Source organism: Hyperoodon ampullatus (genome assembly GCF_949752795.1).
Source record: "Hyperoodon ampullatus genome assembly, chromosome: 1".
In the NCBI taxonomy this organism is placed as follows: Eukaryota; Metazoa; Chordata; class Mammalia; order Artiodactyla; family Ziphiidae; genus Hyperoodon; species Hyperoodon ampullatus.
In genome coordinates, this window is record NC_136914.1 from 189,948,315 (window position 1) to 189,967,769 (window position 19,455).

At 35.2% G+C, this 19,455-nt stretch overlaps 1 protein-coding gene across 2 annotated transcripts in view; it reads right to left on the reverse strand.

Annotated features, from left to right (window-relative positions):
* Window positions 1–19,455, reverse strand: part of PRKG1 (protein kinase cGMP-dependent 1) — a gene marked incomplete at both ends in the record, with an annotated part of 1,229,056 nt that overhangs the window by 1,039,969 nt on the left and 169,632 nt on the right. For both annotated transcript variants that reach the window (XM_079717816.1, XM_079717815.1), the window contains one exon: window positions 13,221–13,387. In XM_079717816.1, the coding sequence (XP_079573942.1) occupies window positions 13,221–13,387 (167 nt within the window). The remainder of the gene's footprint in view (window positions 1–13,220; window positions 13,388–19,455) is intronic.

The following is a 19,455-nucleotide window of genomic DNA, read 5'->3' on the forward strand; positions in this document are numbered from 1 at the left end:
TTACCTGTGTGTTGAGAGTAATACACTGGGACCACATGTAAAATAATGCACTCTCTTTTTAAATCTGAAAGCACTTGAGGTATCAGATGAGTTGTTCTGAGCCTTCAGAATACAAAATGTTGCATCTTCAAGGATGTTTTTAAGTGAGAAATAAGCACAGGGTAAAGCCACTTTCTTCTCCAAAAATGCTGATTGGATTAAAAAACTTTGATTCTTTTATTCCTTTAGAAATATATTTAAAGTCTAATTACAAAAAAAAAAATCAGTATCCTACTACACTAAATCAGGATAATCACTGGGGAACTCAATTCGATTCCCAAATCTTAAACATTAGAAAGTGTGCAAACAGAACCCACAAAATGCCTCAATGATACCTTTTAAAACTGTGAAATGGAATGTAATTAACAGAATAATAAGCACTTCAATGGAACTTACTCGCCCACTGTTGATACCTATTTGCTATTTGCTCTAGATTTAAATGCCAGCCCTTACAGAAATTTTTGTTTCTAATGTACCAAGACTTTATTTAAAAAACATTTGTTTTGTAACATGGTCCTATTTCTGTGCTATTTGAAGGCTGGGGAGTTGATATCTGATATTTTGAATCTTAAACTAATCCTCAATTGTTTTCTGAAACAAACATCCAATTGGTCATATTTGTCTTCAGGTCATATAGCTTAAGGCAGTGGTTCTCAAACTTTTATCCTCAAAACCTGTTTACATTATGAAAAATTACTGAAAACCTCAAAAAGCTTTTGCTTACATGGGCTGCATTTATCGATATTTATTCCATTAAACCTTAAAACTGAGAATTTTTTTAAATAGTCATTCTCTTGAAAGTAATAAACTTATTACATGTTAAAATATATTTTTAAGTAAAATTAACTACATTTTAAAAACAAAAAATTTAATAGGAACCATCCCACTGTTTTATACTTTTTGGAAATCTAATTGATGTCTGGCTCAATAGAAGACAGCTGCGTTTTCTGCTTCTGTATTCAACCTGCTGCTATATCACATATCATGTGGCTTCTACAAAACTCTACTGTAAACTCATGAGAGAATGAGACAAAAGACAAATAACATGCTCATGTTATTGTGAAAATAGTTTTGACCTCAAGGAGCCCCTAAAAAAGTCCACAGACTACACTTTGAGAATTGCTGCATTAAGGATACTAGTTTGCACAAAGTAGGAAGAAATTTTTAGTTTTCTGTGAGGATTTTTCATGGATAATTTAAAAATATTTATGAATGTTTATATCTATGATTTACCTACTTAATCTGCTGCATGTAAAACAACTATAATTATAAGAGTACTACTTTCGTCAATCTTCCTCCTATGCTTGGTTTAGTTATAATTCTTCACCTTCACAATCTGACCTCTTAACTGAGCTTTCAGACGTGTATCCACTGTCATCAACTTGAAATCTCCAATGCGATGTCTAATAGGCACCTTAACGTCACCTTGTCACAACAGAATTCTTGATTTACTTTCTTAAACATGAACACCTCTCACTTTTTCCCATATTGGAAGATGGCAACACCATTCACCCAACTATTTAAATCAAAAACCTAAAAGTCATTCCCAATTTCTCTTTCTTTCTCACTCATATCACAACTGTGAGTTGCAGAATATACCACACTTCCCACATCTCCCACACTGCCATCCGAGCCCAAGCCAATGTCATATTTTGCTTGGATTACTGCTATAGCCCCCCAAATGGTACCCCTGTTCCTCCCACCACTTTACAAGACATTTTTTCCAACCTCTGATTATTAGGGCCATCCATTTTTCTTTTTTTTACCTATTAAACATAAATCAAACCAGGTCCCATCTCAATCTAAACCCCTAAATCTCTTGGAATAAAAAATCAACTATTTATAGGGTACCACATATGCCCTTGACTCTGCCAACCTTTCCAACCTTAACTCATGTCATTGCCTTCTTTCTGTCTCTAACATTTCCCCACCTTGTAGCTTTACTACTTGCCATTGTCTGACCTCATCTGGAATCCTGTATCCACACTTTTGCCTCTGACTCCTTCTTGTCATTCAGGTCTCAGCTCAAATGTTACCCTCGCAGGGAAACCTTCCCTGAGCCACCCAATCATTACGAGACCCACTTTCATGATTCTCTCTTACATCATCCTGTTGTATTTAATGTATTCATAACACTGATCACTATCTGAATGTATTTGCTTGCCTTCATGCTTGTTCTTTGTCCTTTTCCCCTATTACCATCACCAGGATGGAAGCTCTAGAAGAGAAGGGGCCGTGTATGTCTTGTTCACTATTACATTCTCAGTGCCCACTGAGATATAGTCAGCATTGAGGAGGTAGTTTTTAAGAATCGAAATTGAGAAATGAATAATCAAATAAATGAATTAGTAAATTATAGTAAGGAAACTATTGAAGAACTTCATTGAAAACTTTCTTTGCTATTCTCAATTGTTGAGGGAAATACAAAGAATTTCATATATTCATGAACTACATTCAGTCAAATCCAAGCTCTGCTTTATCTATAACACCCTTTCTACTTTTGTAGAAACACACCATATGGAGGGAGAGAAAGTATGGTAGTTCAGCAATGCCTGCTATGTATATATGTAACCTAATTCTCAACACAAAGAAAAATCTGCTGAAACATTTTTCCTATTTCATATGCCTTTGACCTTTAGAACTGATAAACTTATATAAAAATTCAAATTCATAGGATTAAATGAAATTTCAAAACTTTCTGTACAAGTCATCTTAATTTGCTTTTAAGAGAATGGTCTGCACAATGGTGCTCAGAAACCTACAAACCAAGTGTTTTTTCTTTGCAGACTAATTTTTAAATCACATGAGAGCCTTATCACCAATACTTATCATTAATCTTCTGCTTTTCTTGTAAATTTGAATTTAACCATTTATAGAATCCTATATATGATACTACCACCACCCCATCATCTCCTGGAAGATAAGCTAAACTCTGAGAATGGATAACTTCATGTAAATTCATATACATGTACATGGGCACAAAGTACAAATATGTGTGTGTGTATATTTCCAACAGGGTGAGTCAATACAAATCTTTGCACCAGAAATCTTTTAAATATGGCTTTAATTTGAGGGCATGTACCATTATTGAATGAACCATTGGAGAAAGCACAGATCTACCTTAAGAACATGCTGAAGGTATTAAATATTCTAAACCATTATGAAATGTAATGTAATAAAAGAGTAATGTAAAATGATGGTCTATAAATATGAGCCAAATATAAAATGTAACACTGAATTATGTTCTTATAGTCATAAAAATGAAAAAAATTGATGAGTATGTGAATGGCTTTTAATGAAAGTTATTACAATAGGCTATTAATTAAGCTCTACTAGGAATAAATGCTCACTCACTCTCTTCTTTTTATCAGTAGGGAATAAATGATCTTTTAAAGAAGCATACTCGATTTTGAAGGGAAATTTTAAACACTGACTATTAATTACGATTTTACGAAAAGTTTTGGTTTTCCTCTGAAAATACACCATTGTGTATTTGTGAGATGGAAAACCACCTTTCATAAGAGTTTGGCCACCTTCACTAGATGCTTTTCCTAATATGGCTTTGCTATTGATAAATTAACAGAGTAACCTGCTTTGATATTGAAAAGTGTACCGAATAACTTAACTCTTCTTGCTAAGTTACACAAGATTGCAAAGAGCAAATAAAAAGTAAATGTTTGGGTTTAAAAGCATTAGCTCACATATATTCTTATGAGTAACTATAATATAGTTTTGGATACAAAGAAGATACTTAACTTGGTAAAGTTGGGCAAATTAGGCAAAAAAATTGTATTAAATAAATCATTAGTGTAAATATACTCAATAACAAGTCCTTGATACTTTAAATATGCATGAAATGTGGATTCTCAGGAATTGATTTTAATACCATTTTAAGTCATCTATCATAATTCTAAATCTGTGCACTTCTGCAGGAGCTTTGGTACAAAAATATTTTCATTTTCATCAGAAAGGAGTTTATGGAAGGGCCTAAATATAAAATATAAAGATCATTATATAAATCTAAATATAAATATCAAAACATAAAGATCAGACTCAGACCGCAACCTTCCAAAGGTGCAGTAGTTAAATTCAGATAAAGTATGTGCAATTACAGGCTGCGTTCCTCAAATGCGGAGTCATGGGAGAATTCCAATAAGGACTTCAGAGACCCATTTCAATCTTTCCTGGAGTGGGGGTGGGTGGGCTGTTGCCATGGTAGTCACACCAGGCAGTTTCACTGTGCTGGGAAGTAGCGCCCATCTTCCCTTCCCTTTGAGAGAGTGCCAAAATGATTACTAACCATTCAAGGATTTTTCATTAGAGGGATGGATATTAAAAGCATTAGTCTATCTAGCCCCCCCCCCCAAAATCACTGGAAATCTTGTTAAAGTCCCTGAAGAAATACAGCTGTGTGTTCTTAAAATGAGCCCTCAACAATTTTAGAAACCTGTTTATTGTTCAGCATGCAAACTACTCAACAGTTCCATGAAAGGGTGGCTGAAGTAAATTTCACCTCATTAGCAAGAAATCAATGTTATTACACTATTGTCAAGAAGGTACTAATCCACATTTTCTTTTCATTTTTTCAGCTATGCTGTTTTTGGTTTTCATTTTCATCAAAAATATATTTTTGAACTTTCAAATTTGTCATTCTCTCAAAATTGAAGAATGGATATACTGATATTTTAGCAAAATGAGTCAGCATACAAGTAAATCCCGTAACTGTTGTGAAGAAAAAAAGATAGTTGTACCTTTTTAACATAATCCATGATTATGGATTGTTGTACTAATTTCAGGTTAATTTTTTGAAAAAAAATGATGGCTTTTCAACTATCATCTCAAAAAAATAAACATAGCAAGTTTTAATTATTTTGGCTTTCAGGAGTCTTCAAAAGTAAGAAAAGCTACACTCTTCACTTTCTTTTTCACCATTAATAATTTAGAAAAAAAATGGAGAACTATACATTAGTATAACCACAACGTGATAAGGCTTATTTTACAAAATCAAACAAGGGCTTCAGTAGCCAAATCAATATTAAGAATACTATCCTGGGCTTCCCTGGTGGCGCAGTGGTTGAGAGTCCGCCTGTCAATGAAGGGGACATGGGTTCGTGCCCCGGTCCGGGAAGATCCCACATGCCGTGGAGCAGCTGGGCCCATGAGCCATGGCCCTGAGCCTGCGCATCCGGAGCCTGTGCTCCGCAACGGGAGAGGCCACAACAGTGAGAGGCCCGCATACTGCAAAAAAGAAAAAAAGAATACTATCCTTCAAAATATGTCATTTTTGGATAATGATGTTCTTGATCAAACTTCTTTAATTTTTCTTGAATTATACAAAAACTGTCATTACTTTATAGTGTTACATACACATACATCCTTACAAATTTTTGCCAAAAAAAATATTAATCACCTACCCCATTCATCAAATCTGTCACTAAATGGCTTGTGATTATTTCCAAATGTAAAATCTACCCTCACAGGAAAAAGAAATCGCTATCATCAAGCATATTCAGAAACATATTTACTGTCCCCTAAGGACAACTTATACAGAATTCTTTAAATATGTTGGAAGAAAAAGAACACAGAACCAAAAATGTACTGCCTTTCCAGCTTCCTGCTTTGAAAGAGACAACTCTCCTTTAGATTACAAATGTGGATATACTCCTTCAAGATAATACCTCACCTGCCTAACCTACTACACACATGCCTTCACGGACACACACATACTCATACACACATATGTGGGCATGAGAAACACTGCCTTCCAGGATTTCTTACAAAGATACAAAAAGCACAGACCAAGAATAAGACTGATATATTCGACTACATTAAAATTAGTAACTTCTGTTCCTCAGAAGATACTCACAAAGTAGTAAAACTACAAGCTGTATAGATGGGAGAAAAATATTTGCAATGCATGTAATTGACAAGTATTAAACTCCAAAATATGTAAAGTCAACCAACCAACAAAAAAATGGGCAGAAGACTCCAACAGACACTTCACAGAACACAAACTGCATATAAACACATGAAAAGATGCTCAACCTCATTAGTAATCAGGAGCAACATAACTGGAAACAATCCAAATACAATCAATAGCAGAAAGGATAAAGAAATTGGGTATAAAATAGTGGGAGCTAATATTGAACAAAAAAGTGAAGTAGCAGAAGAATACATGCAGTATTACTAGATTTATATAATATAAAGTACAAAAACATTCCAAAGTAAACATGCACATTGTATACAGGGGTGGGTTTTTTTTTTTTTTTTTTTGCGGTATGCAGGCCTCTCACTGTTGTGGCCTCTCCCGTTGCGGAGCCCAGGCTCCGGACGCGCAGGCTCAGCGCCCATGGCTCACGGGCCCAGCCGCTCCGCAGCATGTGGGATCTTCCCGGACAGGGGCACGAACCCGTTTCCCCTGCATCAGCAGGCGGACTCTCAACCACTGTGCCACCAGGGAAGCCCAGGGGTGGGTTTTTAAGAAGAAACTGTTGGAGGGCTGGGTTCTCATAAGCTAACTTATAAGGTACTTGTTCAGAGAAACACAGACTCAGAATCCTGGAGCTTGGGAAAGGGATTAGGAGATGTGTTCAATTCAGCCACAGGGAACCACCCCCCTCCACCCACACAAACTTTCTCCAAGCAGATGCTATGTAGTCACTGCTGGAGTGCCTCCTGAGATGGGGGTCTTGCCATGACATCAGGTTGCTTCATCACTTCTAGAACATATTAATTAGCAGAATATTGATTCTCAAGCAGACCCAGTGTAAGCTCCCCTATAACTTGCATTTTCTTTGGTCATCTAGATTCATGAAGACCAATTCCCTTTTCATGTGACAGTGTTTTCAGCTTTTAAAAACAGTTATTCTCTCCTCCTGAACCTTTCATCTGTACATGATATGGCAACTTGCTAAAAATAAATGTTATGCTTCCTGCACTCGCTCAAGTATATTCAAGTATTTTTGGAAGGTTGGCACCCCAAAATAAACATGATACCCCATGGGGCATCTAACTACCTCAGTTCCCTGTTCTTGACATTAACTCCGTAACTGAAATACATTTTAATATTCACGTTTAAAACTTCCAGATTCCCTTTGCTTACAACTTTTTTCTAAATAGATTTTTTGTTTTTATATAAGCAATTGTTAAAAAACAAAATTCAACTGAGTAAATTTTAAAGATCTTACTGGTTTTAATTAATGGTTCATGAATTGGGCAGTATTCAGTCAAGTAAATACGAAAGAAGTCCTAAGGAGCTGTACAAAATAAAAGGCTTTTATAGGCAGAAGGGAGCAGGAACAAGGAAGTGATATTAGACAAAAAAGTGGATTGGTTATGGCAAGGTCAATTTCCTTTTAGGGGATGTCAGGGGCCTACCAGGCAGATTACCTAACTACTGCTAGTTAGGTGACTCCTGATTGACTGGTTTAAGATTCCATTTCTGGAAGAGCCAAAACTACTATAACTGAGTCTCAATTTGGTGACATGGGGCTTAGCATAAGTGGATGCATTCAGGGCCTGTTGTCTTATTTTTAACACAGCACATCAGCTTGTTCTTTATCATTAACATGATAAGCTTGGTCCTGTAAAGGGACTGCAAAAATAACTTTAAGTGCATTGATATTTTAACTATTCTAACCATAGCTTTCAGATGAACATGAAAAACTCAAAAGGCCAAAAGGTAACACCTGATTTTGGAGAATAAAATTGTCTGTTTCTCATGTTAAATTTACTGAACTAATTCATATGAAAATGCATTCAACTCCCTCATACTCTCAGGTAGTGTTTTGAATGCTAACTGACATGGTGAAGCTCTTCATTAATGTTCAATTTTACATACAAATCCCTCTTTGAATGTCAGCTTTCATATGTTATTTAATCATAAAAACAGTAAAATTGTTTCAGGGGATGGTGTGGGGGTGGGAGAGAACTTGCAGTATGAAGTTGTATAAGTTTACTGTTGATGGTGGGTGGCCAGCATGATCCATATCCATGTTGAAGAATAAATAGTGTTGGACATAAGCTTAACAAGCAGACCTGGTATCAACCGACTCGCTGGAAAGGGAAGCAGATGACCAGTCTTCAGAAGACAAAAGGGAAATCTCAGCGCAATAACAACAGAAACTTGAGACCTGATGCGAATAATCACAGATCACTTAGAATTAGTGTACAAAAGGCCTATTTAAAAAATCACTTGTGTGATGAGTTGAAAGAATTGTTCCTTCTTCTTTTTTTTTTTTTTTTTTTTTTTGCTGTACGCAGGCCTCTCACTGCTGTGGCCTCTCCCATTGCGGAGCACAGGCTCCGGACGCGCAGGCTCAGCGGCCATGGCTCACGGGCATAGCCGCTCCGCGGCATGCAGGATCCTCCCAGACAGGGGCACGAACCCGCGTCCCCCGCATTGGCAGGCAGACCCTCAACCACTGCGCCACCAGGGAAGCCCAGAATTGTTCCTTCTTAAAAAAGTATTTTTAAAAAACCGCGAGAAAACAAAATCAGTGCTATTGATGGTAGACAGAAAAAAGAGGGCCTTCAAGGTACATGGCAGAGTCCTAAACAATAAAGACTCAGAGGTGGACCAAAATTAAACCAAATCACAGTTATGCTTGCAGAAAGAAAGAAGGAACTAATAAGAGGAGAGGGATGGATATGAGACCATATATAAGGACTTAATAAAAGTCGTTATCATTAACAAGCACCTTGTGAAAAACAACAACTTGATGGTTTCACTTAAAAGTTTAACTTAAAATAGCCAATAATCAAAGAACACTAAACAGATACTTGCCATTTTCAGAAAACAAAATATAATCTATCTGCTTCCACAATGAAAGATCACAGAAAATATATCTCTAAGCAAATCAACCACTTCAATGGATATAAACTAGACATTTTTCACTACAAAAATATTAGATTCCTAAAGAAGGTGTTTGATTTACATAACCAATCCTCAATCACTAAATCAGAATTTCTTTTGGATGACAGTAGGCAGACAGTTATGTTTATGGAAAAAAAGAGAGGGCAAGAGTGTAAAGACATTAACAAATATTACATCATAATTAAGGCCAATATCTATTGGTTTAAGAAAATAAGCTGTATTCAAGTATTTTATATATTTGAAAACATAATTAAAATATAAATGAAGCCTTAGCAACTTGATCCACTGCCGCCTTAAGTAACTAATACCAAAACAATTCTGATCAAAACTAGAAATGAAACTTCCACTAGCCAGTAACTGTAAATAACTGAAAGTCATACAACTCATTTTGATTGAAAATACATGATATATTTACACTACCTCCAGATGATTTTTCCCCAGTCATCCTAATTAGTAAAGTCTTAACATATGACCTTTCTCTTTTGTTAAAACGATGAGAAAATTTGGCATTTAGGTATGCAGTAATACTTGGGACACTGCCCAAGCTAAAACAAAAATCATTAAAGACACAGATTAAACAACTATTTTATGAAGAAAACTTCATTTAACTGAAGAGAGACAGGAAAAATTGGACTGATTTTTCATGTTAACTCCTGGATGTTTTTCTGAATGTTTTGATAATACGCAAGTTTGTGAAAGATCCTCCATAGCCTATTCATCCATTGTTGCTATGGTATACTCTATAAATATTAATAATGTTCACAAATGAAAAAGAATCCGTCTATATCAAGAAGGGTGCTATCTAAATTTTGAGAAGATTAAATGTGTTGATAAAAAACTAAGCAATAAAACTTATAATTAAAACTTATAAAATTTTAAATGATAGGTTTTTAAAAATTATTTTGACATGAGAATATTAGCATAAAATCAGCCAAACTTACATGGAACTGATTAGAATTACGGCTTGGGGACAGATCAGCATCAGGTTATAAGATCATGGTCATTTAGTGAGTTTAACTGAAGCAAACAACAGCATCATAGCAAAATCTGTGACTTTGAATATTGGTACACTGTTTTTAAAAACATAATTAAGATGACTTGCTATTTAGTCAATCTAGCAGTAAAAAGAAGATAAATAAAATACATTAAAATTAGCTTGATGCAATGGGGAAAAAATTAGTATATTTATCTTTACTTAGGGATGTCTGCCACGGGTATTTCTTCTTTATTTTGTTACAAATGTGTTTGTCTGTATGTATGAGTGAGTGCATGTGTGCAGAAAATCTTTGTTTCCTTCTCTCTTGTAAGTCCTTATCATGTAACATAAGATGTATTGACTTTATATCATAGTATTTAAGTATTGTTAACTTTACATCATAGTATTTGATTTATGGGGTATTAAGGAGAAGAGTAAATGGTAAAGGGTTTGTTTGTTTTCATTGTACACAGGATCATTATGTCATGTTAGGCAGAAGTATGACCTTGTTACTATCTTTACTTGGAGGCTGAGTATGGTTTAAGGAGATGTATATGGGTGCCAAGTTGACAAGGAATGGACCTGTGATGGTTAATTTTCCATGTCAACTTGCAAACCCATGACATCCAGATATTTGGTCAAACATTACACTAGACATTTCTGTGAAGGTATTTTTTAGATGGAATTAACATTTAAATCATTAGTCTTTGAGTTAAAGCAGATTACTTTCTTAATGTTGGTAGACCTCATCCGATCAGTTGAAGGTCTTAACAGAAAAAAGACTGACCTCCCCTGAGGAAGGGGAATTCTGCCAGCAGTTGGCTTTCAGACTTGAGCTGTTGCATCAAGCTTTCCCTGCGTCTCCAGCCTGCTGGCCTTACCCTGCAGATTTTGGACTTGCCAGCTTCCACAATCACGGAAGCCAATTCCTTAAAATAAACCTCTCTCTCAATACCCAGATACACAAACACACACACACCCTATTGGCTCTTTTTCTCCAGAGAACCCTCACTAATACATAGCCCTATAGTTAAGAGCTTGGGTTCTGAATCCAGATTACTTGGGTTCACTCTTAACTCTACTCTAAACCAGTTGGGCCTCAGTCGTCTCATCTATAAAAGGGGATAATAAATATTAGCCCTTAACCTCACGGGATTACTTTGAGAATTAAATAAATTTTATACATGGAAACTGTTTAGAAAAAGCATGCTCTATATGTTGGACATTGAGTTCTAAAAACTCAATAAATATTAACTACGATTTCCAAGCTTCTTCTAATATAGCTAGTAAAGTTGCAGTTAGTCTTAGAAAACACAAATGGCGTGAATAAAAAGAATTTTTTTAGAAAAAATATACGAGGAAAACTGCAACATACAGGTTCTCAAAATATTCATTTCTTGAGTGGAATATCAATAATGAACATTTGAAAATCGCTGAAGTGAAGTACACCCTGCTTTATACAATAGCTGTGTTCTTAAAAACATATCTGCCAATAAAATACATAATCAACTAATATGAAACTATTGATATGTTATAATCTCATAAATACTTTAAACTTGGTTTCTAATTGTTAATAGTTCTTAACATTGTGCCTCTATATTTATATCCTCCACTTGCCCTCTATATATTTCTCCCATTTCTCTCATCCTTCCTGCTCAATACCCACATTTACCCTTGCCCTATAATTTCACCTCCTTTCCCTGCAATTCTCTATCAAGTGTATATTGTTTGTGTTTTTGTTTATTGTATTTTGATTTTGTCGGAAGAAAGCCTAGCTGAACATTTATGTCCTTCTGGCTTGAGGAAAACTTTATAACACTGACACAAAAGCTGAAAACTATAAAGTAATAAAAATGACAGAAATTAGTACTTAAATATCAGGTGCCTGATATATGTCAAAAAAGACCACAGAGAAAAATTAATGTAGAAAAAACACTTCTTACATACTGTCAAGTATTTAATGGAAATAATAATACTGATTTTTTCTTCTTATTTATATTTATTTACTTTTTAACATCTTTATTGGAGGAAAATTGCTTTACGATGGTGTGTTAGTTTCTGCTGTATAACAAAGTGAATCAGCTACGTATATGAATAATACTGATTGCTATTCTACAATGCTTTACACTTTACATTATACATCCACACAACTTATTCCATACTAACTTCACAACAATCCTACAAAGAAGTTAGAAAGCAAGTTTTTCAGCATAGGCGCTAAGGACAGGTAATTCTTTGATGTGGGTCATTGCCCTGTTGAGTAGCACCCCTGGTCTTTACCTAATAGATGCCAGGAGCCTCCCCCCACCTCCACACTCACTCACATTGTAACAATCAGACGTCTCCAGACATTGCCAGATGTCCCTGGGGGACAGAATCATCACCAGTTGAAAACCACTGCCAGAAAGAAATAGTATCTTCTTTTTTATAAGCTGGGTGAAACTCAGTTAAGTTGATTGACTTGCCCAAATACACCCCTGTCTGAATGACCTAGAAACTTGACAGTTATAGAACACTGCCATGAATGCTCTGGGTAAAACACTAACTGCCATCAAATAAATCGACTGTGATTTTTCTATGCCAACCGTCTTTTATTACAGACATTTCTGAACTCACTTTCTTCTCAGCTAATTCAGTCATGATTTCTTCATGGCTTCTTTCTTCCTCCAAAAGGAAAACATGCCATTATAAATTTCAAGTTAGAAATACACATTATGAAAATTTACGTAAGCGCAAAACATATTTATACAATGCATGCCTTGGGTTTTTTTCAAAGCAGTTTCTATCTTAGTTTGTGCAAGATTTATGAAGCAAGCTATTGCTCTTATTAATCAGGTGGCTAATATACCATCCAACCTTTATGATCTGCCTCTATCAGACACATATGAAACACTGAAAACATTCTCTTTTTATAGCAGGAAACCTAGTCATATACTGGGAGGTAAAAGTAGAGCTGAAGACACTTTGATTATCTGACCAAAAATACTTCCAAGAGACTTAAGCTTTCATTGAAGCTTTGTGAGTTTGCTCAATGATCTGACAGTGTGTGGTTTTATTCAGTGCAATAAATAGCAATTCTTTCTTTCACGTTATCATCCTTTCCCCATGTCTGAAAAAATACTAGATTCTCATATTAATAATTCCAAACACAAACACTTCAAATGATTAATCAACCACTAAGCAGTGTTCTACCTCTTTTCAAACTATTTCTCAACAACAACAAAAAGGAAAAGGGGAATTGTATCGAGCAATGCATTGCCATCTGTGTGCAGGCTGATAAGATGAAAAGAGAATATTTGAATGTCAGAGGAACATAGTTACAAACCATACCTTCCATGACATACACCAGCGACCCCACATCTCCTTCTTTGATGATGCAACTGTCTTTGCCGTACTCCACTGGGTACATACAGTCTACAATCTCTTGGATCTGCGACAGCTCCAAGTTCTTCATAAAGTCATTGTCAAGGATGGCTTCCTTTATAAGATCCTTGGACCTATGGTAAGAGAGGGAAGATTTACTGGCAGAGCTGACAAGTGCTTTCACAGTTGGTGGAGCTGAGCAGAGCCAGACAGCATTCAGGCACACTACAAAGGCATTTTCTTGTTAGGAAGCCAATAATTTCCTGACAGACCTGAGAACAAAGTAATTCCATGGCAGCAGGAAAGACATTAAGAAATTTTCCTTTAAGTAAAATATCATTTAATGAATATGGGATCGACAAACAAGCAAAACCATACAATTCCATTTTGTTTTACTTATTATTATACACAATTTGTTTACTTACTTTTTTGTGTGCCTCTTCCACTAGACTTTATGCTCTGTGAGGGCAGGGATCATTTTTAGCTTTTTCTCTACTATATGCCCAGTGTCTACTACAATGCCAGTTACAGTACAGGTGCTCAAGAAATATCCTGGATTTAAGAAAATAGTAAAGAATTGGATACTTAATTAGCTGTTTGGAAAAACTGCTATAAATGTGACAGTTCCTTATCCATACCTCATGCTTCTTTAGAGAATATTTATTTCTTCAAGCAGCTTAAATTGAGGTAACTAGGCAGATAAAGCTGTATTGAAAAAGAGTTTTAAACACAATATGGTTTACACATGGGATTAAACAGGTAGTCGGCAGGAAAAATATTTACAAATTCTATAATTGGGATTCAGTGGTTAACAGGGAAGTTTTGCAGAACTAGAAATATGGTGATCATTTGATTCTCTGGGATAAGAAGTTCCAAATAAATTCCTAAGGACACAAAACTCAAAGTAAAGAGAAACCGAGAAATATTTTGTCAGGAGTTGTACAATCAGAGTACTGTCAGAAAAGTCAGAAACTGGATAAGACAAAAGCAAAGTCCTTAGCAACACAGAGCAACACATTTGGAATTTTATGTTTAAAGTCTTAATTTGAAAAGCATCTGACTACAAGCTGGTCCTTGTCCACATTTGCTTAACAAGTGGCTTTCAGGGAAGTGACCTGCAGTAGTGAATACTGACTACGGCATTAGCATTCTTCAATTCTTCCTGTTTTCTGTTCTAGACCTCAGTCTAACTGATCTAGCCCTCTCACATTATGTTTTGTAATGATTTGGTTTTAAGTAGTAAAAAGGTATACATAAAAAATTAAAACAACATAAAATTTATCAACATGAAAAATATACCTAGAATGGACTGTTATGATGCAATTAAATTGTTTATGAAGAGTGTTAACAGCATGGAAAAAATCTTATACTATTTTTAAGTGAAAAAGCATGAAACAGAATTGTTTTTAGAACACAAAAGTATGTGTGTGTGAAATGTAAAGAAAATATGCTTTCAAATTAGATATATCTGGGTCTCAATCCTAGTCCTGTCATGTGTTAAAACCTTGAGCAGGTTGTTTTACTTTTCTGAATTTCCACTAACTTGGAAAAAAATATCTGCATTACCATGCTCATAGCAGAATTATTTGCAATAGCCAAGACATGAAAACAATCTAAGCATCCACTGATGGATGAATGGATAAAGTAGTTGTGGCAAGTATATATATCTATCTATCTAGATATAGATATAGATATAGATACACAATGGAATATTATTAAGCCATAAAAAATGAGAAAATCCTACCATTTGTAACTACACAGATGAATCTTGAAGGCATTATGCTAAGTGAAATAAATCAGACAGAGGAAGACAAATACTGTGATCTCACTCTATGTGGAATCTAATTAAAAAAAAAAACTCATAGAAAAAAGAGATCAGACTTGTGGTTACCAGAGGCAGTGTGGCAGGGAGGGGGAATCTGAGGAAGGTGGTCAAAAGGTACAAACTTCCAGTTATAAGATAAATAAGTACTAGTGACATAATGTACAAAATAATGACTACAGTTAACATTACTCTATGATACAAAGGAAAGTTGTTAATAGGGTAGATCCTAAGAATTTTCATCACAAGGATAATTTTTTGAATTTTCTTTTTATTTTTATCTATATGAGATGATGGATGTTAACTAAACTTACTGTGATAATCACTTCCCAATATAGGTAAATCAAACCATCATGTTGAACACTTCAAATTTATATGGTGATGAATATCAATTATTTCTCAATAAAACTGGAAAAAGTATGTGAAGACTGGTAAAAATATAATGTTACTTTGAGTAAATGGTGGGTGAAAAGGTGGTGGTAGTAATTGCAGTTGCAGTAATAGGAAGAGTAGTAATAGAGTATACAGTCATGACTTGAAACAGGATCAGAAGGAAATAAAATTCTGGCATTGGTTGCCTTTGGTGACAGAATGATATTTTTTCTTTCTACTTTTCTCTATAAAATTTTCTAGAATGGGCATGCTTTTTTATATGGAAAAAACTCTTTAATTTCAAAGGCAGTTTATGAAAAGTAACTCTGCTATGAGGAAAAATAAAAATAATAATCTATTTCTCATTTAAGTAATGACTTAGATACTTAATATTGGTTAACTGTTATTGGCATATTTAATACTACTCTTTTCAATAGATTCTCTTTCACATGGCTTGTGTCTAAAAACTAATGGCAGGAATTTTCACCTGATAAACAGATGGTGATGAATGGCCAGTGGTTAAGAACTTCAGAGTCTTCAGGATAGACTCTACTTAAAAAGTCCTGTTTGTGAGACTTTTACTTCAGTTTGATAGGACTATTTAACTGTATGTTTCTTTTAATTTTTTTTTAAATTCTGGCTTGCTAAAACTTTATTTTTCCTGAGGCAAAGAGTTGTTTCCCTTGAGTATTCAATGCAAGATGCATCTATGCATCTATGATTTTCATAAAATCTCCTTTCTTAATTATCTTCACCATTCCTGATCTCGAGAATACCAGTAGCAACTTCATAGTGACTCCTGAGATCTACTGTTCTACTAATGATCTACTTTTCCAAATAACAGGACTTATTTGATCTTTAAGAAATTAATTTTAATCACATTGCATAATATTCTCTTTACTACACATTCCTTTATTTTCATTGAATCAGAGAGTAAGGCCATCAATTGGTTCATACTTTTTTAATATAATAAAAACTAGGTATTATCAATCCCAGAATACCAACTTGTTTAGCTACAGATGACATCTTATCCTTTGGGAAATAATAATCGTGTTCCATTAAAATCTAAGTCCTAGAAATGCTGCAACATTAAAAATAAAGCCCTCTTCCACGAAGATAATTAGCTACATCCAAAGATAATTGAAGAAAGCCACTTTTCTCTCTTCTCATAACGGTACAGCTAACCTGTTTTATAAAGACATCAGAAAAGATGACATAACACAATCTTACACAATCCCTTAGAATTTTCCAACTTTTCCAAGTGCTTATCACAAACTGGAGGGGAGGGGGGAATTTCAGGATGCTCTTACTTCTCCAATTTCATTTTAAATGGAGGACATTCAATCTCAAGTCCCTGAAGAAACAAACTGGAGGCTTTCAAACATGGCGTTGTGTTACTTTAAAACAAACTGAGAAATATAGGACCTAATTCTTATCATATATCCCTTCACAGAGATATTGTCCAATGACATTTGCCTCTGAAACATTCCAAATAATCCCTCTCTGCCTTCACAGAACAGTGTAACTCAAAGATGTTCTTGTCAGTTAGTAATATTTAAAGCCCTGACTCTTCGTGTAATTTTCCTTTAAGTTGTTTCCCATTGAAGCCTCAAAATCTTAGGGCAACTCTCAATAGTGTCCACTTGCTCCAACATTATAAACCATAATCAATCAGAGCCTCCACCTAACTCTTCTTGGAATCTTTTCCTTTCCCTAAAGAAACAGTCTAACACACTCACTGTAACTAAGACATGATGCTACATATGCGATCAGTTGAGTTGTGTTATCAGTATGAGAACTGAGGAAAGCTGCTAGCACAAGTTCCAGAAGGTGGCTATCTGCCCTAACCCCGAGTATATAGCTTAAGAACATTTTGCAAGAATTCAGCAGGCTGACCTGAAAGGCGTAAGAAGCAAATATAAAGATCTTGATTTTTTATCCTTCCTGTCTGCTTCTGCGTACAAATAATCTATTTAAAAAACAAAAACAATTTCTTCCATGCCCCAGTTTGTGACATTTTAATGCAAACAACCATAAAAGTAACTTGGTTATTTCGAGTTGGCCCTATTGATTTGTCATCATCCACTTGTCAGTCTCTGAAATATTGGCTATATATAATGGTGTGCTGCTAAATGCACTCTCCAGGAAAAAAAGAAAAAAAGCCCTGGTTTATAGTGTTTGCCAATTTCCATGGTATAAATACTCCCACTATAGCCAATTTCAAGCTACTAATGTAAAGTCAACCTGCTTGCAAAAAATTCTTGAAAATTTAACAAGCAGTTCTTATATGAGCCAGTACGTTGGCTCCAACACATCAGATATAGATTCTTTTTCTAACACCCTAAGAATTTAGTGTGCCTTAATTTATAAATGCTAAAACTAACATGATGATTCTTTCCTTCCTTAAAAATTTTATTAAGTGGTATAATATCCCCAGATAACTTTATGCCAGGATTAGCAACAGGTCTTCCAAAATCTCAATTTTTAGAAAATGAATTGGAGAGCCCACTTCCCCATTTACTTATTGCAGAGAGAGTTCCTGAATAGACTCAAAGACGAATTGTCTTTCTACACAATCTTAGATAAAAATGGGCAATTCTGAGGTGAGCACAGGGAAATATACAGCTACTTCTCTAACAAGAGAGATGACATTATTCCCTATTAATAAACAGAGCCTCATTAGTTTTCTCGACATTAATAGAAGGCTATTCTACATCGTGATTATCATGTAGTAGCTTGCAATATCTATGGAGCACTAGTGTTATTTCAAAGAGTGGGGAATGCTGTTTCAGACCAAAGTGTCAGGAAGGCTTCTCTGAGCTGAGGACTGCATGATGATAGGATCCAGCGAAGCCAAGATCATGGAGAAGAGCATTCTGGGTAAAAGAAAAAACACGTACAAAGGTTGGAAGGAACTTGATCTGTCCAATTGGTTCAGGAAGGAGACCTGTGTGGCTGAGGCACAGAGTGAGCTAATTGGAAAGGGAAAGGAGAATGACATTGCAAAGGGAAGCAGGAATCAGGTCTCATATGGTCTTGAAGGCTGTGGTAAAAGAGTTTTATTTCATTCTAAAGCCTTAAGAATACAGTGAAGGGTTGATTATAAGAAGAGATATGACTTATAGGTAATATACCTGACATAAGGAATAAATAATATAAATTTACTTTAAAATGTTACTGAGTTCATAGAGGCTTCTGTCATATTTCATCACTTAACAGATACTAAAATCATCACTTATTATCTTATTAATGAGTTCTTATAACTGAACCTCTCGGGAACCACTGTCTCACAACTCTTACATTTACCTGAATTCAAATCACCGACTCCCATGCAACTTTTGCATGTTAGAAGAGAACGCGGTCTCATCTCCAATTTACAGCTATCTCCAGTGGCCTAAAAGCAAATCACTCTCCCTTCACAGCCTCTCTTTAGATTAGTTTCCCCCGAACACATACCAAGCAATCGTAAATATGCTCAAAACAGCCATGGCCAGAAATGTGAGAATAATATCTGATCCCTTCATTCAACAAAGACTGCTAGGCACTTTAAAAAACAGTCAAAATTATTACTAAGAATGAAAATCAGCTAAAACAATTTAAAAATGGTTTACGAAATTTCTATAATCAACTTTTTGACTGAAAAAACTCTCACTAAGTCTTTCTGGCTCTCAAAGGTTAGTCTTAGGCTCAAATGTCAGGAGAAGCAGTAAATGCGCTTTCAAGGTCCTTAATCTACAGTATAGTATCTTCAGTTGGCAGCTCAGAAATCCAAACCCCCATTGGTAATTCATGGCTCTTTTATGCAGATACAGTAATTGCAAGGCCCCTTAAAAGCATCTAATTCCAGGAGTCACTGTGGCAAGATAACTCCATCTACATACTGTGAAATATTCAATGAATCATCTAGAAATAAGAAAAACTCATGGAGTAGTCCTGTCACTGCCCCAACTGTTGAGATTCTGCCCAAACAGTAGGTTCTATTTCTAGCCTAACAGCTTTCCTGAGTGA